Genomic DNA, 24704 nt, shown 5'->3' with positions numbered 1-24704 from the left:
AATATGGATATTTGGGGATTAATATATAAAAGAAAAAATGGCCATATTTTTTCAAACTGATCTTAAAACTTACTTAAGTAAGGTGGTGACTCATGCCAAAACAGGCCATTTCCAGGTCCCCACCCCTGCCTTCCTAATCTACCATCCTCACCCCTGCACAGGAACCTAATTTTTCATGTGTGCCTTAGACTCTGCAGCAGTCTGGTGAACCATCCCTCAGAATAACATTTTTAAATGTATAAAATACATGTGATTACAAAAGAAAAAAGTTATATTGAAATGCTGTCGTTACAATTTTGAACAAGTTTCTGATATAGTAATACCTGTGCTTCTTGATTAATACATTTTTTTAAAAACCCAGAAGCGGGTCTAATAACTACCATAAATAATCTTGAAATGATGAGCAAAATAAGTATGCAAGATGAAACAATTACGGTTTTATCTACTACTATAAAATGGCATATGACAATATCTGTGATTTCTATAAGTAACAAAGTCACAAATACTGTTAATGTCATCATGGTTTGTTGCCATGATTAGTGACAAAGCAGTAATTTTTTTTTCCCATCCATGCTCACTACCCCCCTAAATTCTATGCACAGACCCCTTGGAAGTCTGTGGACCCTAGATTAAGACACTCTGCATCCAATGACTCTTGCCACTGCTCCCACTTTTATTCGATCAATAGAGAGGTGGAGTGGGGTAGTGGTCAGTTGCCAGCATACATCTGTGTGGGACCCTCAAAAGCAATGATGTCAGCAGAACCACATTCAAAGCCCAGTGGTGTACCATGTCACTGCCAATGAGCCCAAGGTCTAAACACTGTCACCTCAAAGGGATCATTCTGTCAGTTCAGTGCTTTCTCAAGCCAGTGAGCCTTTCTCTGGCAATGATACTAAAAGCCAATTCATAGCAGAATGTATTCATTGTTCCCCATGATGTCATTCTACAAGATCAGGAAATGTTCCTCAAATAGCTTTTATGCTTATTTACCTAAACGTTATATGCTTGGTCGGCACTTTCTTAAGGATAACATGTTCTGTATATTCACTCTCTCTAGGGAAAAAGCACTTCCATCACTTTAAACAGATTTTGTGCCCAAGATTTAGACCCACAATTCCATGTAGATGTCTAAAACTGGATTTATCCTCTTCTCAAAATCAATTTTTTCTCCTGATTTTCCTGACTTTTCTCCTCCTGACTTCTTAGGGGTGTTGTAGTAACTATGAATGGAAACCTCAGACCTTCAGTCACTACACCCCTTCCTAATGTCCACTGCCCAATTTAATAACTATCCAAGTCAGGGAGCTCCTGTGTTTACAAGTTTCCCTGTGGTCTTCCTCTCTATTTCACTCTAATTTCTACCACTTAGTTTACAACCTAACCTAGATCACCATTACTCTTGCCCCTACTTCTTAACTACTCAGATAAGTCCTAACACACATTGCTGACAATTCAATTTTCCCAGAGTGCAATTCTGATGATAGTTCCCTGTTCAAAAATCATCAATGGCTCCCCATTATCTACTGAACTAAAGATAGACCCTGCCATACCAGCCTCTCCACATCATGACCCAGACTCCCAATTCAACAACTGTCTTACCCTGTGCTGCAAACTTAATTACTTTTTGTTCATGAAACAGGGAACAGATATTTTACCTCATTTATTTTCTACCTTATCACCATTCTCACATTGGACTCTCCTTCTGGGATGTGTCTCTCCAGAAAGTTCTCTTGTTGAAACTCTACTCTTCCTTCAAAGACAATCTCAAGCATCACCCATAAGACTTTCTTGATGTGCTTCCAGCATTCCCAACTGAATAGGAGAACCCCTCCCTGCTTTCAACCTCTAACGTATTTTTCTTAGCATTTGTCAGCCTCTGCCCTTCGTTATGATCCAGTACAGTAATCTTCCTTTAACTGCAGGAGACACACTCCAAGAAACCGTGGATAATATCAAGCCTATATACACTGTTTGTTCCTGTATATGCCCATGATAAAGTTTAAGGTATAAATTAGGCACAGTAGGAGATTAACAACAATAAATAATAATAAAATAGAACAATCATAACAATATTCTGTAATAAAAGTTATGTGAATGTGGTCTCTCCCTCTCAAAACACCTCATTGTACTATATTCACCCTTATCCTTCTTGTGATGATGTAAGATGATAAAATGCCTACATGATGAAGTAAAGTGAGATGAATGACATAAGCATTGTGATGTAACCCTAGGAAACTACTGACCTATCAGAAGTAGGATCATCTGCTTCTGTACTATAGTTGACCACTGGTAACTGAAACCACAAAAGTAAAACCATGGATAAGGGCAGACTACTATATGATCATATAGTCAACCGCATTAGATTTTTTTAAAGTTTTTTTTTTATTTAAACTCCAGCCGCATTATATTTTTAATTCTTTAAAAAAAAGACTGCTTTAATTTATCCCTTGTACCTCAGTAGAGTTTGGTATACTGTTTTTTACAATGGGTTCTCAGTACATGTTTTCTATTGAACTGAAACAATTCCTATGCAAAAAATGAATTTGTAGGGATGAACTGCCTTACACTTTTCATGTACCACTGAAGGATAAGCAGGTGTTCACTAACTCTAATTTATTGATTAATTGGTAAATTTTAGTGATACTGTTCTTTTACCTGGCCTTCACCCACATGCCCTCATGGACTAGAATGCTCCTTCTCCCCAGCCATTCCAACCATTGTGCTTACTCCTGCTGGGCTTTCAGGGCTCAGTCTGACCATCACTTTCTCCAGGAAGTCTTCCTAACCCCAAGTCTGGCTTCATGGGCATGCAATCTGTGCTTTGCACAGAGCCCAGTGCTTACAAGGGTGCAAAAATTGGTGCCATACTTAGCTATCACCATCTTGAAATTCGTAAGAGTTTTTTTTAGGTTGTTTTTGTTTTTGTTTTTGTTTTTGTTTTTGAGAGAGAGATAGAGGGCATGTATGACTGAGGGGAGGGGCAGAGAGATAAGCAGAGGGAGATAATCCCAAGCAGAGCCCAATGCAGGGCTTGACCGCACAATCCTGAGATCATGACCTGAGCCAAAACCAGTGTCAGCTGCTTGACCAACTGGGCCACCCAGGTACTCCTTCAGTTTTCTAACAAAGGGACAACATTTTTTACTTTGCACTCAACTCCTCAAATGGAGTAAACAATCCTGCCTAACCCCTTCTCTACTATATACTCTTTCATCCCCTGTGTTTTCCCAATCATCACTCAGAATCTTAATTCTGTTTACATCTGTTAAATGTTTACTTATTTAATTTAAATTAAATTGATTTAATAAATTTCATATTTATTTAATTTTCTGTTTACTGTTCTGTAATGCCTCAACAGACCCTAAACTCTGTCAAGGCAAAGAATGACTCAGGCTAGTATTACATACTTAATCTATATTTGCTGATTGGCTAAATGGATAAATGGTTGGGAGACAAAGGAATTAATGAATTAATGAATGTATTTTCTCTCTATAGCCCTTTGTGCAGTCTGAGCAGTGAAGGTCTTTGGCTTGCTGTCTTCAGATGGCCCCCTATAGACATAACAGAATTCTAGTACAGAAACTACTCTTAGAAAACAGTGTACTACAATTGGCTCAAGAAAGAAAGGGGCAAAGCAGTGACATGAAGGAAAAGGTTTAAGCAACACCCAAATATTAATAAAGAAGGAATTAGCCAAGGACTCATGATATAGATCTGTTTTGAACACAGAGACCATGAAGATACCACTGGGATGCTCTTGGGGGAAGAAGATGTCTTAGAGATTAAATAATGCCCTGCTTCCTTTTTCTAATGATTTCTGTTAAGCCTGGACAAGGAAAGCATACAGCTGCTCTCAAGAGGGGAAATATCTGTCATCATCTTTACTTGTTGCCGCATCACATCCTCCCAACTGTCTTTGTGATCCCTGAATTTCATTTTCTCATTAGTAGCTTGGGAGTTTGCAAGTGCACTGAATTCCACTTCTGGCTTACAATTTCCATTCCACTAAAGCCAATTTAAAGTATAATCCAAAGTATCCTGAACTCTTAGATACATGAGTCAAAAGTATAGTGAGTAGTTATTAACGACATATACTAGGTTTTTTTCACTAGTGGAAAAACCTTCACTCCTTTTCCTTGGAGACTTCTTTATTTGAAATGATAAGTACTGGGACGCACCTGGGTGACTTAGCAGTTGAGTGTCTGCCTTTGGCTCAGGACGTGATCCTGGTCCGGGGATCCAGTCCCGTATCAGTCCCCTCTATCTCTCTGCCTCAATCTCTCTCTGTATCTCATGAATAAATAAATAAAATCTTTTTAGAAAATGAAATGATAAGACTTCCCTCTCAGTTTGAAGAAGTAGAGAAGTATCCCCAAAAGTCTTGCAGAACCAAGAATGGTACCGCCATTCTCATCTAGCCATGCTCATTCAGCAACACTATACAGCAGCTCAACGACAGACAGTCCTGAATCCTCTTTCTGCTACACAGCCTTGGATGAGTTATAAATGTTCTTCATTCTCAATGTTCATATCTGTAAAATGGGAATAGTGATATTTCTACTGCATAAATTTGTGAGAATGACTTGGATAATGCATGTGGAAGTGCTTAGCACTATGTCTGGCTTATAGAAAACCCTCTATGAATGTCAGTAATAATCATCAACAGCAGAACATAAGCAATTATGAACTTTGACTTTGTTCTGTATTGTCAGCGATTTAAAGAAACAAGGAATACATGGTATTGGTTATGGGTCCAAACTTCTCCTCTAAAAGGGTCAGTGAGTACATATTTTAGTCTTGTGTGCCAAGTTGTCTTTGCCATGACTACTTAGTTCTGCATTTGTGGCAGGAAAGCAGCCATAGACAAATACATAAACAAATGAGTGTAGCTAAGTGATAATAAAACTTTATTAACAAAAACAGGCCTTAGGGGCCATATATGTTCCCTAGGCCATAATTTACCAATCCCTGGTTATAGTAGGTCCTTCAGAGCTCCCAGTCAAGTGCGATACAAAGGCTTGGACAGCATGTCAGGGTAAACCAAAAGGAGGCAGAAACTAACTCCAGTGCCATATATAAGAATGTGGAAACTAGTATTTTAGGGGAGATTACTGTATGAGCTTCCCAGAGATACACAAAAGTAAAAGGTATGTCCTAGAGCAAGTAGTTCAAGTATTGTTTTTTTGTTTTTTGTTTTTTTTTAAGATTTTATTTCTTTATTTGAAAGAGAGAGAGGCAGCAGGGGAGCAGAGGGAAAGGGATAAGCAGACTCTGTGCTGAGCATGGAGCCTGATGCAGGGCTGAGGCTGAGATCAGCCTGAGATCCTGAGACCACAACCCAAGCAAATACCAACTGTCATTTAACTGACTGAGTCACTCAGGTGCCCCTATTTATTTGTTTGTTTGTTTTTTAATCTTCCATTTCAGGATAAGTAATTTCAACTTAAAACATAGCCTTCTCGGGGATCCCTGGATGACCCAGCAGTTAAGCATCTGCCTTTGGCCCAGGGCATAGTCCTGGAGTCCCAGGATCGAGTCCCACATCAGGCTCCCTGCATGGAGCCTGCTTCTCTCTCTGCCTATGTCTCTGCCTCTCTCTCTCTCTGTGTCTCTCATGAATAAATAAATGAAATATTTTTTAAAAATAGCCTTCTCTTTTTATTAGACATTTTCCTTGGGAACTTAGCTCCATCCCTGGATCCTGAAAGTACCATAATTTGAGGACTAAAAATGTCTGTAGATTGATTGGTAGAAAAAGCTGCTCCTCACTTCTGCTCCCTAGTGCTGTATTATGAATAGACAGAGCTGAGGGGGTCATCTCTTTAGCAGTTTGCAGGGAAATAGAAAAGTACATGGGTAGCAGAAGAAATCATTCCCTTCATTTTATGTTCTCATTAATATTATAAAGGAATGACAAACAAGTATCCATGAGCAAAATTAGACTGTGAAAATGAGCCAGTGACTTAGTAACAGCCACATTTGATGGGTCACCAGAACTGCCAAATGTGAGGTGGATTCTGCTTCTTTGAAAGGAGAATAGCTATGGTATGTGCTCCTGGGGTAGGAAAGAAAAAACATACTTTCAGGACCTTTCTCAGGATCCCCACTTGTAAGAGGATTAATGAGAAGTTCACACATTTTCAGATGCAGTCATTTAAATATAGCATGCAACACACACCATGTAACACTGTCTTCATCAATGATGTTGTAAAGGAACTCCATGCTCACCATACATTATACTTTATATGGAGGTAGGGAGAGGGGGAGAGAGAGGGAGGTAAAGGGAGCAGGAGTTGGGGGGAAGAGGGAGAGGGAGAGAATCTTAAGCAGGGTCTATGCCCAGCGTGGAGCCCAACTCAGGGCTTGATCTCATGACCTTGACATCATGACCTGAGCTGAAATAAAGAGTCAGATGATTAATTAACTGAGCCACCCATGCACCCCCATATTATATTTTGATATTCAAAATAGCTAGTCCCTTCCAAGGCTCTTATGATTTAATCAATACCAATTCAAGTGGGTCTGGTGCTTTAAACTATAAAAACAAGAAATGAAATCTGTCATGATAAGGCAAGGTTCTTATCATATTTCTCTTTTTTGTTGTTGTTTTACAGTTTTCTCCTTGTCTTTGGTTGCTTGATTTTGTCAGTGTTTTCCACCATCCCTGAACACACAAAACTGGCCTCAAGTTGTCTCTTGATTCTGGTAAGTGATACACATGAGCAATAATATACATAAAGTTTGTATAAAAGCTGCCTATAATATATATGTTATGCATTTTATCCCACAAAAAGGTCTGTCTAGAAAAGAAGAGAGTTACTGTGAAATATAAAACTTTCAAAGATCACTGATATACTGGCCCACCATTTTAACCTTTACTCAATCCTCAGGAATATATACAGATATATTGTGTTACTATTACATAGCAATATCTTGTGTTATAGTTACATCAAAAATAGAAGATGAGACTTGGAAGCAGTTTTACTCATGTTTTTCTATGGTTGTAAACAAATTATAAGAAGAATCAATATCCATGAGGTCTCTCATAATATTGCTAAAAGTTATAGGATAGAGAACATTTTCCAATAACTGCAATTTGGCAGTAGGTAAGTGAAATTAGTCAAGAACTATGAGAATATAGCACCTCATAAGAAAACAGAAGGCTCCTTCATACTTTTTTCAACCAACAGACTACATTATGAGTTTTGCTGCTAATGCAGTTACCTACCTGGTAAGAAATTCTGCAGTTAGCTCTGTTTCCATTATGCTGTCAATCCTCAACCACACAGAATTGCTCAATTCATTTTAAAATGGAAAAAGACCCCAAGATATTTTAATCTGAATTATTCTGGGCCTTTTAAGCTCTTTTACTTTCTATTACAACTAAACTATATCACTGTATACTCAAATCACATCTGATTGAAAGTTTAGTTCATTTACATCCATTTTGATCCACTCAGTGCAAAAATATCATATTTGACAGTCTCAGAACTTTCTGAATGTACTATAAATTGGAACAACTCACTTTTGTAAAACCTGGTGGACTACAGAGGAGGAGAGAGAAAGGGTATGTGGTAAGCTGGCTTATGGGCCCTAATAAAGAGATATTGGTCATGTGCAGCAATATGCATTTAATATAAGAAAACTATTCTTACCTTGAAGGTGAAACTGAAAGATTTCAACTCACATAACCTGAGTGGAGGACAGCTATTCTTCCTACCTATGCTTTCAGATGGCTAGTTAGTGCTTGAAGTTACCAAGATTTCATCAAGTTTCTGTCCTACATCAGGGAGAAATCACTTCTGAGCCTGGAACAAATCTATCCCAATTTGTTTCCATACAAATTGTGCTTAGCAGTATATTGTTAATGTTAAGGTTACTATTTTGAAACCCAACATAGAAAACAGACCAAAAAGCACACTGGGGATTTGTTCCATTTATAAGGTTTCCATTTGTGTAGCAAGTGAGCTTTTAGCCTCATGTACCCCTTTGATAACAACAAATGATCTGAGCCCAAGGTCTAAGGCACAGCTGGCTTTTAGGTTCATATACAGAATTACAACTAGGAATTTTAGATTAAAAAAGTAAACCTGATTTTTGGACTCAGAAACATGAAAAGCTGGATCTATTGCATGACCAATGGTATATATTATGAATTAAGTTAGCATTAAGAATCCCATAAAAAGGAATTTTTCATAACAGGTCAAGAATTCAAAATGGTAGGTTTACATCCTTCAAATTTCTGAAATATAAATTCCTCCATTGCTAGTGAGTTTCTGAATGGTCTAAATAGACATTACTAATGAGTTTCTAAATATGTTATTAAGAAACCCGAAGCTGATTCATATCCTGGTTTTTAAAACTTTCTGAGCAGTGAACAATTCATTACAGTTTAGTAACTAGGGTGCATTTGAGTAGATAATGTAGATGTGGTCATATATTACTCAGTTGGGGTTTTTTGCCAACTTTATTGAGATATAATTGTCATATAATACTGTGTAAGTTTAAGGTGCATCATTAGATAACTTTATATATATATGTATGCAAAGTGATTGCCATAATAAAGTTAGTTAACACTTCATTGTCTCACATAGTTACCATTTTGTGTGTATGCGGTGAGAACTTCTAAGATCTACTCTTGTAGCAATTTTCAAGTGTACGCTACCGTATTGCTAACTATAGTCACCATGTTGTACATTAGACCCTCAGAACTTGTCTTATAACAGTGAGTGTGTACCCTTTGATCCCCCTTCACCCACCTCCGTGCCCCCTCCCTGCAACCATCAGTCTACTCCATTTCTAGGAGTTCAGGGTTTTTGTTTTTTAGATTTTACATATAAATGAGACCATGCAGTATTGTCTTTCTATGTTAGATTTATTTCACTTAGCCTAAGGCCCTCAGGGTCAATCAGGAGAGGTCACAAATGGCAATATTTCATTCTTTTTATGGCTGAATAATATTCCATTGTGTGTATTTATAAATACAATGATTCCATTTCCTTCAGGTATTTACCCAGAAATGAGGTTGCTGGACCCTAAGGGAAGTTCTATTTTTTATTTTTTGAGAAACTTCCGTACTCTTTTTCCAGAGTAGCTGCATCAGTTTGCTTTCCCACCAGCAGTGCACAAGGGTTCCCTTTTCTCCACATTCTCCTCAGCATTTGTTACTTCTCATCTTTTTATAATAGCCATTCTAACAGGTGCAAGGTGATATCTCATTGTGGGTTTGATTTACATTTCACTGATGATTAGTGACCACTAATCATGTTTTCATGTACCTGTAGGCCATATTTGTGTGTCTTCTTTCCTCCCTTAGTCTTGAATGATTTTGGATTTAACAAACTAGAAATCAGACCTTTATTATGCAAATAGGGCCTTTGTTTTGAGCAATACAGTGATTACTGCTTTCCTCCTTCTCAAAAAAGTTGCTATGCTTCCACAGGAAGACTGCTTGCTTATCCTCCTGTTGTGCTATGGGGATAAATTGTCAAGGTGTATGTTTTAAACCAAAATATATCCTTAAAACCTACCTAGAAATATGCAGGCTCTGTTGCAGGTCAAAGATTTCCCTGATGTTATTTTTCTTCAATTGTTTCTCCAAAAAGTATGTTTTATTTAAAAGTCTCATCCTCTCCTGACTGAGCCAGCCAGGAGAATGCTGAAAAAAAAAAAAAAAAAAAAATTATGCTTTATATAGACAAAAAAAAAAAAAATTCAAGTCTAGGCTTTGTTTTTATTTTCTTATTCAGTAATTAAAAATTGGAAAAGCATGCATATTTTAATTCTTTTTCACAATTAGTTAAATGTTTAGTCAGTTATAGAATATTGGAAAAAACTAAGACATATCTTAATAGCTTAGGGAATCTTATTTTTAATGAGAATTTTTAATCTTATTTTTAATGAATCTTATTTTAATTTTTAGGGAATCTTTTTAATGTGTATGTTTGAGACAGTTAATCTAATTTCAAAGTCTGTCTTCTAAACATCTAATCAAACAGAATTCATAGAACACAATTCTGAGTAGCAGTGTTTTTAGCTCTCAGGATGAAGCATATCTAAAGAATTGCCATCCAAATAGGAATATGAATGATTTTTAAAATATCTGCAAACATTTATAATAAAGTCACTTTTGTACACTTCAGGCCACAAATAAAACACCAGAGAAATAAACTTAGAAGAACTGTATATGAATCATATATCACAATTGTATATTTTTCCATAGTGCTGTCCCGTGTGGGTTTTTTTTTTAACGTTTTAAAAGATGTCCCTAAATTCTAACTGTAATTCCAGTTCTGTGCAAGGAACAGGCACCCACACTTCTGATAGGGAGCACACAACAGGCAAAATGGCTCCTGGACAAACTTTCCAGGCTCCTCTGTGACATTCATACTTTCCACCTGTTTTCTTGAGGAAGCCAGCATACCAAGGGCAGGCCTTTGCTTGGACTTGATCTTGCTCACCTCCTGGGGTTCCCATGAAGTCTTCAGCTCTCCTTCTTCACCCCTAGGGAAGAGGCCTTGTCATTCTCATCAAGAATCACACTCCCAATGCTACTTACATATTTGTAACTTACTGGCCTTGGTTATAAGGCAAATGGATACATACAAATTCTGTAGAAATTTGCTCTTTTATTCTTCTCAGTTGCGTGGACTGGAGCTTCATGATTATACCAGGTGCCCTTATTTATTTTCACAGAAACAATGGTGTACAGACTTAAGAAGGCAATGTAGACTCTAGAGCTGGGTACACTGAGTTCAGATTCTGCTTCTATCACTGTTTATGTGTTTGCCTTTGGGAAATCACTTCTCTATGTCTTAGTTTTCTCATCTGTTAAAAAGTGGACAATAATACAGCCTACTTCATAAAGTGGTTGTGAGGATTCACTGAGTTCAAGTGCTTAGAAGAGGGCTCAGCACAGAGAAAGTTGGCAAATATTATAATCACTGGTTATTCCATATATAATGAAGCCTAATAAGGACAGAGAACAGTGGAATACTTGGAAAATGCTGCATTTGAGAAAATATCACACTTTTATAATAGAAAACAAGTATCTTTGCTAGGATTTTCTCATCACAAACACTGCTAATTATGGCAGCTTTTTTTTTTTTTAATGGCAGCTCTCTATAGAAACATGTTCATCTAACTAAAAGTGACTCTATGGCATACATTCAGCAAGAGGCATGTGTTCATAATAACCACTTATTTTTGGTGCCTAATGAACAGATTCTTATTGTTGTAGTTCTTTGGTAAATGCATCTGATGAAAATGCCCATGGCTTTCTACATTCTTCTCCCAATGTCTGCATCTGCTGGGTGGAATGCTGGAAAGAGATAACAGAACTGCCTGCTCTGCCCTCACTCTGAGGATAAAATTTATGAATTCAGGAATATAATACGAAGCTGTGTACCCAAATACTGAGGACAGTTAAAAGCTGGTGTTAATTTCCTATGTATTGCATATTCTTCAGAACTGAAAGAGAGCTAGTATTATTTAAGTACCTTTCATTTATCAGGTTCATTGATTTCTTATTAAGAGAAAAACAAACCATAAAAAAATGTTCATTTTAAGTCTTAATTCTCTTATTTACCAAATGGCTAATTAAGTTGTGCAAGATGGTGCACAGGGTATAAGACAGAGCTAAGATGCCATCCTAAGCCTGGCTGACAAAAAGCCTGGGCTGTCTTCACAGCATCCAGCAACCCCATATTTCCCTGCCTGTTAGTCAAGGACTAACAAGTCCTACCAATAGTGCATTCGCCACTGCTCAACAACGCAGTCATAAAGGTCTAAGGCTTCTTTTGGGCTCCATCTATGCCAGGTGATACCTACAATCCTTTTACTTAGAATACATTTCTTTCTTTCATAGAAAATGTACTTACTAAGTTATCACAAATGGGTATGTCAATTTGAACCACTATAGTTCTTTGTATCAAGAATTCTAAATACTATTTTTTTTTAATTTTTATTTATTTATGATAGTTACACACACACAGAGAGAGAGAGAGAGAGAGAGGCGCAGAGACACAGGCAGAGGGAGAAGCAGGCTCCATGCACCGGGAGCCTGACGTGGGATTCGATCCCGGGTCTCCAGGATCGCGCCCTGGGCCAAAGGCAGGCGCTAAACCGCTGCGCCACCCAGGGATCCCTCTAAATACTATTTTATAAACAACCAGAACCCTGATCTTTGGGGTAGTCAAGCTTCAAGTTGTGTCTTCTGGTCTCAGCTTGGATTGCTCAGCTGAGCAACGTTAAAGGAAACTCGGTTTCCAGGTGAAATTATCGTGGAAAGTTTTGTTTTGTTTTGATTTGATTTGATTTCATTAGCCTCAGGTTGTATGTTTTAGCATTTCTTATCCCACTTTCTAAGAACAATGCTGTTTAGAGTGCATTTCATCTCCACTGAATAATCTGGCCTTCCACATTCCTCTTAAAGTATTCATTTTAGGGCTTTAAATGTAGATTGTTAACCCATTGACAAAGATGACCTCTCCACTTAATGAAAGTGGCATATGTTATATGCCACATTTTCATCAATTCATAAAATTGCCCACCCACAAGCAATAAAAGGAATGCCATTATCATTTTAGCAAGATAGAGAATGTCTCAGTATATTTGCCTCTCTACCTGCCTGCTGTGTTAGAAATACTCCAAACCACAAATGGATTGTGCTAAGCATCTGGTTGAATACTCAAACACATGGTCAAATATTCAGGTTTTCCCAAACATCTGGATGTTTGGCACCTTCTAAACAGAGCATATGCATATTTGCTAGTTTTGCTTCATGTAGCAAAGCAAACATGGATTTGCTGTTTCTTTGCACAATGAATCAGTTCCTGAAATGTCTACGAATCCAATTTAGACGGATCTAATTATATCTTAAGTGCACTAGTGGCGCTTACTATTTAAAGAAAATCTGTAGTGAATCCTTTTGTAAAGTGAACAGTCCCCTTGAAAAGCGAATAACTGCAAAATTAATCCGTGTTGCATGTTTGTTTTCTTTTTCTAATATGAGTGGATGTGGGTTTTTTTTATTGCTGTAAGAGCATCCATTATCTCACATGGCATTGAAGAATTAGAGATGTGGCCATTTCCCACCTATCAGTATTAGTGGGGGAGTGATGGGGGGAAATCAGCCACAAACACATCTGCCAGTCCTTGAAAGTAGAAAGGTTTGTGCATAAAATTATATGGGTTTGATGGGGAAGATTACATGAAGTCTTTACATTTAACATTCTGGCATTCAGCATTGCAAGAGAGGATAACAGAGTATAAGGATAAGAATCTATTTGAGGATATTAAATCTTATGTTTGTAATGGAAGTGACAGAGTATGAGATATTAAGCAATCAGAAATGAGAAATGAGCGATGCTTCTTTATGTTTATCACATCCCTGTAATTTACTGCAGAAAGCTCTCAGAATACCCCAATGAACATTGAAAACTGCAATTATTTTCCTCTGCTTGTCTTTCATCAAGGAAAATGCAAATAAACTTTAAAATGATTCATGGAGACCAACAATCCTCATCAATCTGCTGATGACTGAAAAGAAAAAGAAGGAGTAGTTTAACACCTACGCTGAATCTTAACTGAGGAATAATAATATAGTAAAATATCCTGTGAAAAGTGTTTCGCATATGAGAGGAAAGACTTGTTTGAGTTTAAGATAATAAAATTGTGCCTGAAAAAAAGACCATGTCTCTATCTATAATCAAGAAGGAAAGAACTTGACAGGTTTCTGTGGTGAGCACTGGTGTCTGACCATGTGGCCAGTCTATCAGAGAACCACTCTGCAATTTTGTTTCCAAACCACAGGAGCAGCGCAGCAGACATCCTTAGCATTGTGAATGAACCACACTCCACCAGGTTCACGCTGATGCTAATCGACTGTGTCCTTCTGAGCTCCACAAAAATGTATTCAACTGAGAGAAAGAGAGAAACAAGGCGATATAATAAACATCAGAGGGTTGCTAAAAAAAATAACAGAGTCCCAGATGGTTGAAAATAGAAAGAACACTCTTCCCTTACTGCTTTTCCAGGTTTAAGTGATGTCCCCCATTTGAAACCTGGGTCAAAGCTGGGTGGAAACTGTTTCTTCCCTCTAATTTCCCTTGGTATAGGCTACTTGACATTGTATGTCTTCCCTCATCATTTACTTAGCAATAATTATGCAGCACCCAAACGAGCAAGGCATTCTGTTGGGCACTGAGGAGATAACAATGAACAAAACAGGCAAAATTTCTGTCCTCGTGGAACTCACATTTTTATGGGGAAGATACACAGTAAACAATTTGGCAAATCAATATATTAAGTGTTACAAATACAGGTAAAACAGAAAAGAGGAATAGACAGTATATTTAGAGAAGTCCACTGGAAAGGGACTTATACAATGTAGTGAAGCAGCAAGCCATGCAGAGATTAGAGGAAAGAACATTTCAGGCAGATGGAGCTTCAAGGGTAAGAGCCCTGGGCAGGAGTGTACCTACTGAGCCAAGGAAGGGCAAGAAGACCAGTGACAGCTAAAGGAGACTAAACAGGGGATGAGTACGGGGTGAAATCAGGCACCAGTGGGGCTCTAGATTTCTTAGAAAGAGGATCCAGAGGTGCCGGTATGGCATCTGCCTTCAGCTCAGGTCATGATCTCAGGGTCCTAGGATGGAGTCCCCCACCCAGCTCCCTGCTCAGTGGGAAGACTGCTCCTCCCTCCCCCTTTACCCCTCCCCATGAATGTGCTCTCTTGCCCTCTCATTCAAATAAACATATAAAATGTTGAAGAAGAAGAAAAAAAAGAAAAAGAAAAAGAAAGAAGAAAGAAAGGAAAGAAAAAAAGAAGAAAGAAAGAAAGAAAGAAAGAAAGAAAGAAAGAAAGAAAGAAAGAAAGAAAGAAAGAATCCAAAGCCAATTTAGCATCATTTAATATAATGGTACCTGTTACAAATTATCAATAAGTGTTTTATGAAAGAAGAGGGTAAATTGTTTAACTGCACATTATTGTTGAAATTTCACAGTATCACAGATATGGCACCAATATTAAAACAAGAGGCAATACCTGGCCTTAAAAAGCCCTGGAGTAGGAGAGTCATGGGACTGGAGCCATTTAGAAAGCAACTGAGGTCATTCATATGAAACATGATGGAGCCCTAAAGAAAACAGAGGCAGTGTGAGCCAAGGAGAGGAGATGAGCAAGAGCAATATAGATAGTTTAAAGGTTCAATCAAAAATGTAAATCCTGAATAATTGGTCAGTGCCTCACAGAAAGTCTGGGGAGGGCTCTTTTCAGACATGTGATACTCTGCCCCTTATATGCTACATAGCTCCAATTTGTTTGCCTCCTGCCTCATTTCAGATGTTGTCTGCTCTCCATAGACTTCCAAATATTTCCCTGGATCCTGACTACTCCCTCTCCTAATTTCTCCAGGACCAGTCCCTTAATTCACTGCAGTTTTAACTCAAATATATATTAAATGTTTCTTCCATTCCAGCTTCTGTGCCAGGGACCGGAGTCTCAAATATGAGTAAGATGTTGTCCTGCCCTAGAAGGCATATCTTAAAGAATATCCTTGTCTATAACCTCTGACTGAGTCTAGAAAAAAAACTAAAAGCCTTGAAACCATGGGTTTAAAGAGAATAAATGGTGAAATTAGGAGATGAAATAAAAATGGGTTGATATGTCACTTCTTTAATTCCCACTTTAAGATATGCACATGAGAGAATAGACCTCATCTATTTCTCATGAAAGTCACAAATAAGATTACCAGAAACTATTTCCAGTATAGGTTACTACAAATCACTCTCCTATATTCAACATTGGGTTGGTGCTGTACAAAGGCAAAAGCTGGAAGCTGGGTCCCTTCTCCCACACAGGCAAACATCAAGGACCACAATTAAGGTGAGAAACAATCATGTTTCTGCAAAGTGGATTAGAGAAAAATTTTCCAAGCTGTAAATGGCAGCCTGACAAACACCATTACAGGCCGGATTCAGTGAAAATGCTGCAGATGTGGCTTCTTCCTGGGCTATAAATCACAATGAATCCACAGGACACTACTGGAAGATGGAGAACAGGAAAGAGGCTGTGAGTGTGACAGGCCCACCAGCCTCAGCTGGCTGCACACTAACGGAGGGAGATTCAGTGTGCCAGTGAGGACTCCCTCTCTCTCTCACTCCCCGCCACTGACTCTCCTGAACAGTATTTTTTAAATCAGGTAAAATCAAAGACAACTCAACATCAAATGCAACCTTACAACAAAGAGAAATCCCAACATAATTTGAAGATATTATGCAGAGGATCCCTGGGTGGTTCAGCGGTTTAGCGCCTGCCTTTGGCCCAGGGCGCGATCCTGGAGTCCTGGGATCGAGTACCACGTCGGGCTCCCGACATGGAGCCTGCTTCTCCCTCCTCCTGTGTCTCTGCCTCTCTCTCTCTCTCTCTATGTCTAAAATAAATAAATAAATAAATAAATAAATAAATAAATAAATAAATAAATAAGTCAGAAGAAGAAGAAGAAGAAAGAAGAAGATAATATTATGCAGAAGTGAAGGGATGGCGAGCATCCCTGCCTCTAAATTCCTGTTAATAATGACTAAAGAACTTGCGAGTTGTTTACACATCCATGAATTTAGATGGTTTTCTGTCCCAGTTGGCTGACCCATCTTCTTCTCTCCAACAAGCTCCTTTCTGAGTCACTTTCTGGTTCTGTCCTGCAATCCACAGTACTAGAGAATTGCATGCTCAGGGTCACTGTAGCCAGGCAGGGACTGATTGAGGCAAGTGGACTGTGTGAAGCTTGTCTGCTGGTAGGTTTGGAGAGTTCTGGGCTGGGGGTCAGAAATGAGAAACATCTAGCTAGGTCAGAGGCCAGAGGCTATGAGGACAAATGTTTCCTTGAGTCACCTCTGCGGACTGAAGGATACGTTTTTGTTTTTGTTTTTTTTGTTTTTTGTTTTTTTTATCTTGAGCTGCTTGTTGATTCATTCATTCATTTATTCACTCATCAAATATTCACTAAGCACCTACCAGGTAGGCTGTGAGCCAGAGGCACTGCATACATCACACACCAACTGTACACCGAGATACTCATACAGTCCCAGTCCCCATCCTTGTCTGTGATGCATCTTTAAGATTATTTTTCTAGTTAAATCAGGTGGAGAATTTTGAGTATTATGCATATGCAGTCTATTCTCTTTCCTCACGTTTCCATAATGCAAATCACCTCATATGCAATTGTAAATAGGGTAACGATGTCAATGTAACGTGGAAGTTAAAGATGATATTCCCAAATAACAGCAGCTGAGCATAAAGCATACCAGCCTAGCTAAAAATAGCAATGCTGAAGAGGCACAACAAAGTCCATATCCTCCTTCTTATTGTGGACACTTATTTGGACACTTGCTCTCCCTTGGAAGCACTTATAAGTCAATTTTCCCTAATCTAAACAAAAGACACAAATGTAAGGTGATAAAGGAAATGACATCTTTAGCATCCCCACATTCTGTGCAAAGCCTATGCCTCTCTCTCTACCTATATCATATGACATGAGGCCTTTGTCTCCATAACCTGGCACAGCCTGTGTCCTTCCAGACATCCCTTTCCATCAAGCTATCTTCACATTGGTGTGGGTGAAGACGAGGATTACTGCAGCATTTCCTTGTTCCACTGTGACAAATCTTTTTAAGTACACTAATGTCTTATTAAAATTTTGTTTTTGCTAGATCTCTTTTTTAAAGTTACATCGGTTGAAACTGGTTTGCCCTTACTCTTTATCATAAGGCCTGTTCTTTTTAGTGAGCAATCTTACCTACAACCTGGCTCTTCGGCAATGCATTTATTGCACTGTGACAGGAAAGTGGGTATAGGATTTTCCACGCTGCCTGTTCAAGAACACGTGTCACATTCTACATGCTAATATGGGCTTTTCAAGTGAAAGTCACCAGTGGCACAAAGTTGGGAAGTGTCATCCTTAGGTCAAATAAATCAAAGGGATAGAAATCTGTATCAGATCATGGCTTGTTCTACTTTCCCCTTTCTCAAGCTATGTTAAAGAAATCTTTAAGCTTTACAAACTTATTTATCAAAAGCTCAAATTTTTAAAATTAGCCTAAATTTTAATAAAAGAAGCATTTATGGAGTTTAGATAGAGAAATAATAGCACTGTAGACAGAAACAAATTTTGACACTCTTAGAATAGAGCAAATTGAGAATATTTTATTTACAATTGTAAGTTAATTTAATAATTTGAAATTTTATTTTTTGCTTTATTTAACTCTAAGTATTTTAATGCCTTCTCAGTATGTAAAACCTGTTAATATTTGGATTATTCTATCTTTTCCTATTTTAAAACTTAAGTAAAAGTGTACCTGGCCGGAGCACTCCACCCTTGGTTTAGGGGTTGTGAGTTTAAGCTTCATGTTGGGTGTAGAGCCTACTTTAAAAAATTAAAAACTGAATAAATAAATTTTTTAAAAAAATAATAAAACTAAAGTTCCAAATTTTCAGAATTAAAAGACTGAAAAAAAAAAAAAAGAATTAAAAGACTCACTTCTTTACCTTGCCACACATAAGTTTCTCAATATCTCTGATCTTTCCTATATCTCTGGGCTTATTCCTACACCAATTTCCCTTGACAGGGCCCACTGGGCAGCAGTGCATGTATGCATACCTGTCCACATACTATACTCCAGCAGTACTCAACCATTCATATTGCTGACGCATACTGCCTCTGCACCTTTATAAATGTTATTTCTTCCATTTGAAAAGCCCAATTCTCCCATTTCTTTTTACCACCTTGGTAATCCTATTTATTTTCAAGTCTCCACTCACATCCCCTCTTTCTGGAAGCTTTCTCTGACTCTCTGAGAGTTGTTTTGTTCCCCTCCTCTGTGTTTTGGGGTCCAGCACAACTCAGAGAAAATGGTCTAGAGCAGCCGACAGTCTTTAACAGCGTTCATCATGCTCTGCTATGATTGTTGATTTACAAAAAGATATTTTATTTCTGAGAGACTGAAAACTACATTAAAATAGGGGCTGTATGTTACCGATCTTTGTATTTCCTAGTATATGCCACAGTGCCTAGCATGTAGGAGATATTCAATGAATGTGTGAAAACTGAATATCCTGGCCATCCAATCTAAAGAAGGCACCAGTAATTCTCCACATGTATCGCCGTTCTGTTGTCTTTATAGCATCTACCATTATCTGATATTTTCTTTTTTTTTAAGATTTTATTTATTTACTTTAGAGAGAGAGAGAAAGCATGAGCTGGGGGAGGAAAAGAGGGGAGAGGGTAAAAGAGTGGGAGAGGATCTCAAGCAGACTCTGCACTGAGCGGACAGCCTGATAATGGGGCTTGATCTCACCACCCTGATATCGAGACCTGAGTTGAAACCCAAGAGTAAAATGCTCAACCCTCTGAGCCACCCAGACACTCCATTATTTGATATTTTCTTACTTATTTGTCACTCATTCATTATTGGTTTTTGTCATCAGAATACAAGCTCCATTAAGAGTGGGTCTTGTCGTTTTGTTCATCATTTTCCCCCAATGTCTGGGACAAAAGAGGTACTCAATATCTAGAAGAAAAGAGATGCAAAGTAAAACTATTAACTGTGCAAAATAAATTACTAGATCCAGATTTTACTCTCTTCTACTAGTACCAAGCTTTTCAATAATTAGTAAATCAGTTCAGTGTCTCCATGGAGACATTAAAATACTGTGATTTCAATTAATCTTTTAGTTTTAGCAGTATGAAATTCCAAAAACAATTTTTCACTCCTTTGGAAGATCTATAAAGGCCAGTATAATTAAGTACTATAGAACACAAGTTTCAAAATCTAAAATACAATGATTATTTGCTAACTTTTGCCTTTTTTTCTTCACTCATTCTCATTTCCTGCTGAGTTTCAGTTACTCTTTTGAATCTAGAATAATCAAGTATTTGTGTTATCAAAGCAAGTACTCTTACCTAATATCAAAGCAGGCTGATCATTTAACATTAAAGAATAATAGTATAAAATGAGTCTGTAGCCAACATTAAAAATGAATAGGAAAAAAAATGAATAGGATCATATAACAAGAGAGAGTTACTGCAATGACCTAGTCAGTTATTCAACAGTAACATATTTTAATTAAAAAGTCATTTAGTAATGACTAAGTCATTCACTAATGATGTCTAGAGGCAAAAGGAATAGAGACTGATGTCCCCAAACATCTTCCTGTGATGGCATTTTAGATCAGCTGGGCCTAATCAGACTAAGAGGTAGTTATCACTCCTTCCTCAGACATCACATAATAACATTACTCATATTTCACTTTTGACATGTTTTGCTTTAAACCATGCATTAAACAAGCATTTCTTTAGTACCTATTATGTTCTAGGCTTTATGCTCTAGCTTCTTCCCCAGCCTCATTTAGATCATCCTATTTTCTCCTGTTTTTTCTTTTTTTAGACTTTTTTTTTTTTTTTTATGATAGTCACAGAGAGAGAGAGAGAGAGAGAGGCAGAGACACAGGCAGAGGGAGAAGCAGGCTCCATGCACCGGGAGCCTGACGTGGGATTCGATCCCGAGTCTCCAGGATCGCGCCCTGGGCCAAAGGCAGGCGCCAAACCGCTGCGCCACCCAGGGATCCCCTTTTCTCCTGTTTTTAATCGAAAGTGAAATTCCCCAGCACCTGGGTGGCTCAGTGGTTGAGTGTCTGCTTTTGGCTCAGGTCATGATCCCAGTGTCCTGGGATTGAGTCCCACATCGGGCTCCCCACAGAGAGCCTGCATCTCCCTCTGCCTATGTCTCTTCCTCTCTCTGTGTATCTCATAAATTAAAAAAATAATAATTTGAAAGTGAAATTCCAAGCCATTTCCTGAATTAAAAGATCCAATTGCTTACCTTGAGAGAGAAGCAAAAGTGAGTCAGAGAACCAAAGGTATGTAGAATTTGAGATTAGGTGATCCATAAATATGATGGCATAATAGAAATGTGTAAAAAGGGCACCCCCAGTGGTGCAGCGGTTTAGCGCTGCCTGCAGCCCGGGGTCTGATCCTGGAGACCCAGGATCGAGTCCCACGGCAGGCTCCCTGCATGGAGCCCGCTTCTCCCTCTGCCTGTGTCTCTGCCTCTCAGTCTCTCTCTCTGAATAAATAAATTAAAAAAAAAAAAAAGAGGAAAGAAATGTGTAAAAAGAACAATTGGTGACAGCAGAGGAAGTAACTGACTCTCTACGGCCAGTTGGAAAAGGCTTCCAGAGGTGGGGGACATTTAAGTTGGGTCTGGAATCACAAGTTCTGGGTCAGTCTGGTTAGATTTCAGGGTTCAGATGCATGAAGAGACTCAGAGGAAGGTTTGGATTTTACTCTGTAAGTGATGGAATCAAGAGAAAATCTTCTTTTGATAAGCAACACAATGACCTGATCAAATTGGGTTTGAGAAAGATAATTCTGACTATACCTTGGAAGGTGACTGAAACAGAGAAGGAGCAGCAGGGGACAAGAATAAATGGACATTGCCGTACTGCCCTGAGCCATACAATGAATATCTGGACTAAAACAGAAACGAAGGAATAGAAAGGAAAAGCTAAATTCAGGGGACATTTCTGAAGCTATACCAATAAACGGTGGTATTTGATGTGAGAGACTGAAAGTAAGGATGCCCGTGCTTTCTGACTTTGGGCTGTGGTTAGATAATGATGCTATTACCCAAGACTGAGAACATAGAGCATTTGTCAGTTTCAGAAGAAAGATAGGCTGGTTTTAAATATATTACATTTCATTCATTTGGGGACCATTGGGAAGTATTAGAAATACTTGTTTATAGTCCAGGAGATATAGCAGTCTAGATTTGAAGATCATGGGGAAATGAAGGAAACCCAAGAGGTGGAAAGAGAAAATTATACAAGGAAATAGTAGCCACCATTATAATGAAGAAACCACTCTGAGATCAGATTCAATATTACCACTCTTCTTTGTGTCATGCCCCTAGAAATCTTTTTTTAAAGAATTTTATTTATTTATTTCTGACAGAGAGAGTGCGCACACACAAGCACAAGCGGTGGGGGTGGGGCATAGGCAGTGGGGAGGGGGCAGAAGGAGAAGCAGACTCCCCACTGAGCAGGGAGCCTGAGGCAGGACTCAATCCCACAACCCTGGGATCATGACCTGAGCGGAAGACAGATACTTAACTGACTGAGGTGTCCATACCCCTAGAAATCTTAATGCCAAGCACTCCTCCCATTAAAAAAAAAAAAAAATAGGCTTGAGGCTATTTATTTATTTATTTATTTGAGAGAGAGAGCACAAGAGAGAACATGAGCAGGGGAAGGGGCAGGGGGAGAGGGAGAAGCAAACTCCCGCTGAGCAAGGAAGGCTTGAGGCATTTTATTAGCCATGTCCTTATTCCCAGGACATGGCTTACCCCCTTCATCATCCTCAATGCTAACATTTAACCAGTTAGAGTGTTAGTTTATAGCAATCTTCATCCAAAGTCTTGGTGGTCCTGAGTGATGGTAGCAAAATTATGGACAGAGCCTTCTTCCTTTGAAAGACATGCAGATCAATATTGCACTGAAGACCTAGGGAAATTAATTATTTTTTAAAAAACAAAAAGTTTTAAAAGGGCTCACTAAGAAGCATTCTTAAACCTTAACATAAGCTAAAAATCCATGGAGCTTTAGGGAGACTGCAGTCACCTGATGCTGTTCATTTTCCAAGGGGACAGAGGGATGGAGTTTTCCAAGCCATGAAGCACCTTAGAAAGCCTAATTCCTTTCCTCTACATAAATGTCCAAGGTTGTGGGGAATCAGTACTTTGTAGGAATCTAGCATCTTTCCCAAAATCAGTTCTCTTTCCAACAATCATTGGGTGAATCAAAATTGCCTCCTAACACATCATAGGTAATATCCCTGAGAACCATTCAGCTAAACTGTCATGAATAGTAAAAAGTTAGTCCTTAGCCTTAAGCCTCTGACTTAAATAATCCTGGTCAAATGACCTGAGCAACAAATTATCAGTAGAAAAATTCAATCACTGTCACAAGCATCAGCATCATTAGGGCAGAACTATTGCAAAGGAAATCTAAAAAAGCTTTAGATTACCTACATATGTATGCTTCCCTTGATGTGTCACCAAATGATAGCTGGAGATTAAAAAAATAAAAGTTTGATATTTTTAGGAGATGAAAGCAGGAAAGCCAAAGAGGAGGGGAATTAATTGCTTGGGAAAATCTCCAAGAAAAACCCATCTGAAATGAGAGATTCCTCTTTCTCTTGACTCAGTAACATTCGGAAATATAGAAGGATGGAATAAAGTCTCAACATAATTTGACCCTAGCCAGAGCCAGAATTCATTTTTATGTTTCTGTTGACAGCCAACAACTTTTTATTTTTAATTATAAAATGGAAATTTCTAACCACTGTGGTGACTAGTCTCTTTTTATAAGACTCACATTTCGGATGAACAAAAACATTATTCAAGAAGGTTCTCCTTCCGATACACAAACAAAAAAATCACCAAAGCAAATAACCACTCTCAACTTCTGTGAATCATGTCCCAGCCTTAGGATACTGAGATGCTAAGAATACTCTGCATGCCCAGTAGGTACCCACAGCTCAGCACCACTGAAAACAGTCCCCTCAATGCTCAAAGATTTCAATATTTATGTAATAGTATCAGTTGCAAGTCCCATGTTTTCCCTAACATCTTAAGAACCCTGAGCATTTGGTTGAGAGATGGAGGAAGACAATACTTTTGTCCCGAGCCTCTTTAATAATATTTTCACTTTATGGTCACTCCTTTACATGTAACCCTAAAGTCAAAAATAAGGAAAATTTGAAGTATCTTCTCCCCAACTTTGGCTTAGTTGTCAGAAATGTAAAGAATGATCCTATCCTCACTATCTTCATCTTATCTTGAGTCTTCTGAGCCAGGTATTTATCAAATTTGAAGGAAAGAATGGCAATTTTACCAAAACTGTTACAACATTATTGATGCTCTAGATTCCCAGGGAGAAGATTTTTTTTTAAGATTTATTTATTTTATTTATTTATGATAGACATAGAGAGAGAGAGAGAGAGAGAGAGAGAGAGAGGCAGAGACACAGGAGGAGGGAGAAGCAGGCTCCATGCCGGGAGCCCGATGCGGAACTCGATCCCGGGACTCGATCCTGGGACTCGATCCTGGGACTCGATCCTGGGACTCCAAGATTGCGCCCTGGGCCAAAGACAGGCGCTAAACCCCTGAGCCACCCAGGGATCCCCCCAGGGAGAAGAATTTAAGCAGAAGAACAGGATAAGCAAGCATTGTAAGGTCTTATGTCCTATAAACTTATAAATAAAAACATTTTAAGTGTCCTAAATTTCCATTTAATTTTATCTTGGAAAATACATAAAAATTGGGCGCTGGGGGGCTCAGTGTTGAGCATCTGCCTTTGGCTCAGGTTGTGATCCCAGGGTCCTAGGAACAAGTCCCACATCAGACTCTCCAAGGGGAGCCTGCTTCTCCATCTGCCTATGTCTCTGCTTCTCTCTGTATCTATCATTAATAAATAAATAAAATCTTTTAAAAAAAAGAAAATATATAAAAATTAAATATAAAATTATTCCTTCTGTATCTGCTGTTCTTCTTTCCTTTACTGCCAGTAAATCATATCAAATCTAACATTGTTTCCCATGTCCTCAGAGTGGAAGCTCTTGGAAGCTTGTCAGTTCAGGGCCACATTG

The 24704-nt window shown here is 38.4% G+C and overlaps 1 protein-coding gene across 3 annotated transcripts in view; it reads left to right on the top strand.

Moving 5' to 3' along the window:
- KCNQ5 (potassium voltage-gated channel subfamily Q member 5) overlaps positions 1 to 24704 on the top strand; it is a 496689-nt gene that overhangs the window by 320385 nt on the left and 151600 nt on the right. For all 3 annotated transcript variants that reach the window (XM_072832360.1, XM_072832358.1, XM_072832359.1), the window contains exon 2: positions 6618 to 6708. In XM_072832360.1, coding sequence (XP_072688461.1) covers positions 6618 to 6708 — 91 coding nt within the window. The remainder of the gene's footprint in view (positions 1 to 6617; positions 6709 to 24704) is intronic.

This window comes from Canis lupus, chromosome 7 (genome assembly GCF_048164855.1).
Source record: "Canis lupus baileyi chromosome 7, mCanLup2.hap1, whole genome shotgun sequence".
Classification (NCBI taxonomy): domain Eukaryota; kingdom Metazoa; phylum Chordata; class Mammalia; order Carnivora; family Canidae; genus Canis; species Canis lupus.
Note: the sequence above shows the minus strand (reverse complement) of the source record. Positions and strands in the feature narration are given on the sequence as shown.